The sequence below is a fragment of the Triticum aestivum genome, chromosome 6B (assembly GCF_018294505.1).
Source record: "Triticum aestivum cultivar Chinese Spring chromosome 6B, IWGSC CS RefSeq v2.1, whole genome shotgun sequence".
Taxonomy (NCBI): Eukaryota; Viridiplantae; Streptophyta; class Magnoliopsida; order Poales; family Poaceae; genus Triticum; species Triticum aestivum.
The window spans coordinates 109,402,370-109,410,854 of NC_057810.1; the positions used below are offsets into that span (position 1 = coordinate 109,402,370).

General features: G+C 41.1%; 1 protein-coding gene across 6 annotated transcripts; it reads right to left on the reverse strand.

The window, feature by feature from the left end:
* Positions 1-493: 493 nt before the first annotated feature.
* LOC123136046 (disease resistance protein RGA5) lies at positions 494-8,023 on the reverse strand. Of its 6 annotated transcripts, XM_044555336.1 has the most exons (8): positions 7,666-8,023; positions 6,505-6,662; positions 5,098-5,972; positions 3,390-4,513; positions 3,191-3,296; positions 2,489-3,096; positions 2,066-2,349; positions 494-1,898 (listed from the first exon to the last, which is right to left on the reverse strand). In XM_044555336.1, the coding sequence occupies exons 3-4, from the start codon at positions 5,913-5,915 to the stop codon at positions 3,925-3,927; spliced, it is 1,407 nt and encodes a 468-aa protein (XP_044411271.1). In that variant the 5' UTR covers positions 5,916-5,972; positions 6,505-6,662; positions 7,666-8,023; the 3' UTR covers positions 494-1,898; positions 2,066-2,349; positions 2,489-3,096; positions 3,191-3,296; positions 3,390-3,924. The 6 variants fall into 6 exon arrangements, with proteins under 6 accessions (XP_044411271.1, XP_044411270.1, XP_044411269.1 ...); XM_044555335.1 differs by having other exon boundaries at positions 2,489-3,296; XM_044555334.1 differs by having other exon boundaries at positions 2,489-3,318.
* Between the last annotated feature and the right edge of the window lie 462 nt (positions 8,024-8,485).

The following is an 8,485-nucleotide window of genomic DNA, read 5'->3' on the forward strand; positions in this document are numbered from 1 at the left end:
GTCCATTTTTTGATTGATATTCTGCCAGGTTGCTTAGGACAAATCTGCAAAGCATGTGGTTGTATTTTGTAGTTGTGTATTTTTTGCTTTAGTGATGGCTCAACTTGCAGATTGGTTACAAAATTGGTATCAATTCTTTAATGCTTCATGTTGCTCTACTTGGAGATGCATATCTGGGTTGGTGGGTCAAATGAACTCAGTATACTGTTATAGATCATGGGTATCAAACTCTGCACAACTATGAGTGATCTTGCTGCAACCAGTATAATAATATATGTAGGTAAACATTAAGTCCATGCAACATTACTTCGTTGAGTGGCTTATAATGTTATACTCCCACATGGTAATGAACATAACACGAGTGCAACTGTTACATCTTACTTTGCTATTTTGAAACATGTTCTGAAATCTTCGAAAAAGATTTAATAATCCTAAAAATAGAAAAGATTGCAAAATTTTGAAGTTCAAAATGTTGCAATATTTGGTGAGCCTGAACAGGTGAGACATACGCCAAATACCTTTTTAATGAGACATACAGCCAAATACAACTGTTACACAAATACCTTTTTAACGAGACATATGCCAAACATGTACTCGTAACAGGTGAGCCTGAACAGTTTTCTTCGTGTATGAGCAGAGAACTCCCATATTATTCATAAACCATGTCACAATATACAAACATCACTACGAACATATACACACCGACATTATTCATACACCGGGTCACAATACAAACATACACATATTGACACCTCACACCTCGCGAACATATCAGTATTTGGTTCACGTACAGAACTTCTTACACCAAGGAGAGATCCTGCCCAATGAGTATTTATGAGCCTCCATGGATTGGCGGGCAGTTTTGCTGAATCTCAGCTGCCACAAATGATGAACAAAAACAAGTAGCTAGAGTAATAACTTAATTTTAGGCATTAAAAATATCTTGTGTTTATGCAAAAACAGCAGCTTACGCCTGTTGACGCATCTGGATGGTCAGGATGCCACCAACAAAAACCAGTAATACAAGGAGGATCAGCATCAGCCAAACCAAGGCTGAATAGTTCTTTGCCATTGTCGCCTGCTGGCTAAGATGTCTGCTTCCTGGGGTATTTGGATTGGCAAACTAACTAGGAAGCCTGGGTATTTGGATTGGCAAACTAGCTAGGAAGCCTAACAGTTTGTGCAACGGGAGGGTGCTCAAATTTGCAATGCTAACTCAAGCACTTATATAGAGCGCGTAATTCTGAAAGTAGGTTAGGTGCGAATGTGGGAGAAGAGATGCTTTTGAGGGTATAAACCAAAGGGCGATGGCTTTCGCTACACCACAAGCCAGCAAGGGTATTGGTTAATTTGCGTGTGTGTGTGTGTGTGTCAATGACTAGGGGTTTTCGTCAAGTTCCTTCCAAAAAAACTTGTCACCCATGTACATGACCCGTCTATTTTCTTCTTCTATATGAAAAGGCAGTGCTCCTGCCGATTTCTCGTAGAAATAAAACCAGGCACTGGAACTTGGTACAGCGCAAATGTCCAAACAGCAACAATAAAGATTATAACGAAACATCAGCAATCGAACGACAAGACGCCAACCTACTGTCGGAATACATTTGCATGGCCATTTTCAATGATCAGTGGAGGAAAGGTATAAGCATTAATTGGATGAACATTGTTGGGGGACCTAATTGAACACACGACTAGTGTAGCTGATTACCTGTTTACAAAGTGCAAATTAATACGGCCGATACAGACCTGTTCAACCAAAAAGAACACCAAACAAATCGGCTCACAGAAGGTGCAACTAAGAAGAGTAATCTCTCAGCACATATACTTATACGGGGCTTCGGTCCCCTCCAAACTATGAGTTCTCTAACCTCCAGCAAGTTGCCACACAAGAAAACCGCCTGAATCCGAGAGTGGTCATGAGGAGAAGAATCAGTAGCATCTTGTTAGTGACTGACATGGACAAAAGTGTCGTTTCTTTTTTAAGTGCAAAGCAAAATACTACAGCATGTTGAAACAATTGCAGGCAACAACTCAAGTGAGACAGGAAAACTTGGGGAATTAGTACCTGAAGTGGCAGTGTGCCCCGGACCTAGTGTGCACCCAACAAGCAACTCTGCTCATACAATGCTTATAACTAAGAGAGATGTTGTGTGGCCTGTACCGGGACTGTTGATGCCAGCCACAGAAGACTCCCCGCTAATATCGAGCAGAACCCCTCAACCACATCATGAAGTGCAGCAGCATATTCTTGAGTCCATTCAATGAGAGACTAGTGTGGCTGTCAAATATCAGCCAGGACACTGAAATAAATACCCAATCTGCTACCGAAACATCTTGAGGACGGTACCGCTGCAAATGATTGGGACAGTTAGAAGCTAAAAGACTTTATGAGCTATTTAGTTCAAGACAGAGATATGTAGGAGTACTCTGAACTTTCTGGTAAAGTATATATATTATAAAAAAATCTAGAGAAGGAGAAGATACAGACATGTACGCCTGGTCTTAATTCATGACTGAACAGGGCCATGCTCAAAGATCAGATTAAGGCGGTTGTTGGGATGCGTGCTGACTAATCTCTCCACGGAAGCCTTTACAGCGTCAGCATTGCTCCTTTTCGTACCAAAGCAACGTATGGCAAATTTGTAAGTACGGAGGCCAGGGAGGTTTTCAATCCCGAAATACAAAGCACCAGCACTCCTGTGAGACTCATCTGTAAAACTGCCGAGAAAGACAGTCTTCAGTTTTTCTAACTTGGGCATACATCTTGATGCAAAGATGAGATCCATCCTGTCTCCCTCCACGAAATAAGTAAACACTCTCAGGCATCGGAATCCAGCTTCACGACTGACTGCCAGCCTTCTATCTAAAGATTCATTCTCCCCATTCTCCTTGTTTTCGAGACACAAAATGAGCAGACTGGGTAATGCTCCAAGAATGCAGAGATCTTCATGCCGGATTCTCTTCACTTGCAACCGTAACTTCTGCAGGTTGACAAGATATCCTACCCAATCCGGAACCTTTGGAAGGACACAAGACCGGGTAGAAAGTTTCTGGATGTTAAGCGACGGAGAAGTGCACAATGTATTCAGTAAGATGCTGTCATTATCATTCCAAATAGTTAGAGAACAAAGATTCTGTGTGCATAGATTATGGAGAGAAGAAGCAATAACTTCTTTGTGTTCTTGCGCACCATCATGATTAAGGTCCAGCTTTCTTAGATTCTTAAGCTGTCCAAGCTCTTGCCAGAAGATATATGACTGCCAGGCACACCATTTCAACGTCTCGAGTGCTTGCATCTTTGTAATTCCAACCGGAAATCTAACACCTTGGTTAACAAGTAAATGTGCTAATTTTTGAAGATTGACAATACATGCTGGTAAATCTTTTACCTTGGTGGACCTTATGTCCAACATCTCTAGGCACCGTAGACATCCGATTTCTTCTGGGAGCTCGCTTACCTTTGTCCTTCTAATGTTGAGGTACCTTAGCTGAAACAGCCTCCCTACATTTGCAAGATGGTGGTTTTCCAATTGGTGGCATCCACCAAAGTCCATAATACGCAAATGTCTGAACTCCATCATTGAAGGGATTTCCACTGCAACCCCAAACACATTGAGTGATCGGACATGATATAATGTAAGGCTCAGCGGCACGATAGAGTTTCCTTCCCCTTCAACTTGCATTGAGAGCCGACGTACTTTGCTTTGTGTCCCAATAGTTAAGCTGGGGACACCAACGAAAGTAACAAAGTTCTCTTCAATGGACTTGGATACTATGATCAAGAATTGTGTCATGAACTCGGCAAGTAAGCACTTTAGCATATTTGTTCAGCTTCACAGGTTGGATCAAACTCCTATTGATGAGCTCATTAAAACACCTCTCTCCTAACTCATATGACGAATATATGCTATCTTTCTGAATGAATCATTCGGCAATCCATCTCCATATTAAGACTTTCTTCTGAATAATAGAATCCTCTGGAAATATACTGAGATACAGGAGACAGGTTTTCAGATGAGAAGGAAGATCAAAGTAACTAAGTGACAGTATCTTTATCATTCCTTCAATGCTAGGATTCCTTTCAAGTGCGCGGCCAATTGAATCTTTCACTTGGTTCCATAGTTGCTCTGATCTCTCTTTATTAGCCAACAAACTAGATATAGCAATGATTGCCAAAGGTAAACCATCACATTTTTTCAGAATTTCTTCAGAAATTTTCTCAAGGTGGGAAGGGAGGTCTTCTTTGGAGTCAAATAATCTTTTGTGAAATAGTTGCCTTGAGTGCACCATACTAAGCGGACTCATATTATAGATATGGCCACCAATTGATAAACAACATGAACAAGCGACATCACCCATACGAGTAGTGGTGATTATTATAAAGGGCAACCTGGTGCATGTAGCTCCCGCTTGCGCAGGGTCCAGGGAAGGGTCACAATTTGTCATGGGGAACACGTGCTTAATAACATCCCATGTTTTAGTGTCCCATATATCGTCAATCACTAGAAAATACCTGCACATGATTTATGAGTGATTAGTTTGTATGGCTTAAAATCACAGCAAAATAAAAAGAAAGAGAAACTTACAAATTCCCATTGATAGCATATAAAATGTAAATGGGAGCTCTATGCAACATAAAGAGGCCACCTGGCTAAAAAAAACAACAGAGGCATATGCATTTAAAAGGGTGCTAACAAAATTTTATTTCCTAGGTAGGTCATATAAGATGGTACATATTAATAGCATAGATGCTTGATTACAGAATCGATGATGCTAATTATTGTGATAAGGAAGGTTCCCTTTTGGTGCATGCATTCTGAGAAGCATGGACCAAAGGCCTATGCTAATTTTATGCTCTTACCACTTATACATGCCTTAAATTGCCCCCAAATGCAACAATCTAGTTAACTAGTTAAGTACTTACAAAGAAGGGTTTGCATACAATTGACCATTATATATTTTTTCTTCCCCAAAAAACATAAAATACCATTATGGGACTATTTTGGTGATAAATTTGTCGGTGTAGTTTTCATGTGACAAAAACTTAATAGTTATTTATACACAAAAGGTGAAAAGTAAATAAAAATACAATATTACCTTTTGTCCACTAGATAATCACTAATCTTGCTTATCAATTGTTGTATGCTTCCTGCTTCTGTATGAGCATAACCTTGGCAGCTTACTTCACTGAGAATGGTTCTCAATATATTTGTCATGTCTGGGTTTCGTGACACTGATACGAAAGCCTTACACTTGAATTTCTCTTTAAGCTCTTGATACACTAGGTTTGCAAGAGTTGTCTTGCCCAATCCTCCGGACCCAACAATGGACACCATTTTCGGTTGCACTTGTGTTGACGCACATCCATTCTCTTCGGTCAATAGTTTGATTAGTTCGGCCTTGGGTTCATCAATTCCAACAAGCTTTGATGCGTGCTCAAAGATAGCAAGAGCTCTAGGGTCAACAGTTCCATTTTTGGTGTTCGAGAAGACCTGACGAGTCTTGTACCTTTCACTCCTCTCGCCCACCTCAATGGCTCGTTTCTTCAAGTCTAGGAACATCTGATGGTGACGCTTCCTCTTTCCCCACATCCCCATCATGTGCATCATTTTCTTAATGAAGCCATCTGGCTTAGCGTCTTCGTCTTGCATGAAGTCGTCGATGGAGTCCTCTATATCATAGGACAGCTCACGCACCGCCGTCATCCAAACCATATCTTGCACATCAGGATCCTCAACCTCCGTCATTTTCAGGAGAAACGCATGCATGAACGTGAGTTCATCTGTGAGCAATTTGATCTCACTGCCCATCACCTTGCAAAGCTTGTACTCATCGACCACTAGAGTGGCCAGCTTCTCCAGGACGGAGTTCAGGGCCCCCATCGCTGCACTCACTGGAATACCTTCCATGGTCATGAACTAGAAGAACACACCAGAGGATTCGGTGCTACCTGTGCACCCGATCTCCTTAATCTGCTTTAGAAGCATGGAAAAAACACGAATTTTTGTAGGATGTAAGTATTGTAAGTATAATATATGTGCATCGTAGTTTAATTTTTTACTCCAATTCAGACTGATCTCAGGCCATTTTATTTATCATCGATGAATTTGTCATTTTTGTTTCTCGTGCTATGTTTCGAATATGAATCTAAAATTTTGTGGTATGGTAGATTCTTATTACTATTACAACATAATGCCTTTTCAGAATTTTCCAACATTAGTAAAAAGGATTATTTTTTTAACTGGGTGCACTGGTGGCACCAATTGGTTAGGTGCATTGGATACTTTAGTTCAGTATATAAGTCAATGAAGTGAGCCAGTAACAATAATAAACAGCTAGGTTTGTGTCGTCAATCTAATCTAAACCCTGAAAACATAATTAATCGAAGTACCGTGTTAGCCACTAAGCTAAAAACCGACCCTGTGGCAGCTCAAGCCACCACCCGGAGGTGGGACGGCAGGAGGAGATGGGGTTGTAACCCAGGGGTGGGGGGTGAGGTGGCACCTGGGTTTTCCTTCACTAGTGGCGGCTCAGACCCCACGTCGTTCGTAGCTCAATGGCTGGCACGAGCTCAACATCGTTCCTAGTAAACCGACAAGTTAGAGCAGTGTCGGGTTGATCTCGAACTCAACGCATTACATCATCATTGAGAATCTGCAAAACTGAAGCATTTGGGGAGAAATAAGGAAGCATACAATTAAGTGGCTGATGCAAATTCACTAAAAGAAGCAAAATGGTTGTATAATATAAATATACGAACAGAAGCAACACTCGCAATGGTTGAAGCAGACACTGATATCTGATAATGGTTGAAGCAAAAAAGTTTGTACATTAAAAGTAGCACACACTTACAATGGTTCAAGCAAAAATTCATTACCATGGAATCATATGGAAGAAACTAGAGAAAACATGGTTGACAGGAGGCAATAGCTTCATTTTCTCACAACATAAATATTTGATTGCTAGCATAATCAGATGCATAAAGTTGTGCTTCATGAATAAATTAAGATTTCAATTGTATGGAAAAAAGGTATCAGCAGCAAGAAGCTTATTTGTTAAACAAACTATGACAAATTTTAGGAAGCATAAAACATGTCAGTTAGAGAGTACAGTGCTATTCTTGGTTGGAAGATAAAACATTGATAATGGAAAAAAAACTAATATTGTGGCCAACAAAAGGATGCTTATCTTGTGTCGCATGCATACAACTTTAATCTATTTTCTGTTGTCCAGAGGATGCAATTATCTAGCCCAAAAGAAACAAAAATATTAAAATCTAGATGCATCATGGTAAGAAGCACAAAAAAGTGCACTCATATCATTAGTGTTACTTGGAACCTTGGAAATTAAAAAGCGGAAGAAAAGCTAAAATTGCTACCAACTAGGGGGGCATATTTGAGTGCTGTACATGCTCCCTCCGTCCGAAAATACTTGTCATCAAAATGGATAAAGTATTTTCGGACGGAGGTATTACCAATTTCACAGGAATTGAACGACAGACTTAGTGATCCAACAGTACGACACAAAATAAATTCACACTGACTAACAGGGAATAAATCAAAATATTAACATAGACAGATATCACATAAATCTCAGAAAGAAATTATGTTAGGAATCAACTAGCGACCAATGACTTAAAAAGCATCAAATGGAGATTATCCAAACCTAGATCTGACGAGGATGGGGCGGGGAATCCTGCGGTACTCCACTAGTGCTGGCCTCTTTCTCCAACCAAGACGGCGCTCCAGCAAGGTTCGTTCTCGGAGGCCAAATCTGCAGGTGTAGCAGGGCCCGGTCCTGGTGGAGATAGACACGACGGCGAGGGAGGTTACGAGCTCGTCGGTGAGCAGGTGGTGAGCAAGTCTCCACGCGGCCGCCGGATGGGATGGAGCACCGGAGAAGTACATGGGTGGCTCAGGAACTCATGTTGGGGGAGAGAGCAGAGGCGGCGAGGGGCATGGAGAGATCGACACTGAGCACGAGCGGGACAGGAGAGAGTTACTAGCTCGGGTGATTAATTCGGGAAGAGATTATGGGGGTGTGGGCCAGAAAACCGGATGGAGATAGAGCATCTTTCAGCCGTGAGATCAAGATACAAATCGATGGCGTCTGATGAATAGTTCTGATCATGCGTATGTACCCAAGTGTTTCCAAAAAAAATTGATAATGCTCACGTGTGTGGCACGAAGTAATTTCACCCACATGTTTTTGATGACAACTTTAGTTACAAAAGATGGCAAGTTTAGTTATATAGCATGGCAAATTCGGGAAAAGATGGCAAGTTTCAGCTTTTTTTAAGATTTTTTTTTCAGGATGGCAACTTTGGTGTCAAAAACGTGTGGGCGGTGTTACTACATGCCACATGTGTGAAAATTATCGGCGTATAGAAACCCTATTTGGCGTTATTTGTGAAAATCCCACGGACAGGTTGCCGCTTATTTGAAGGAACACAACAAATGTCTTCCATCTTTCAAGGCACTCTTCA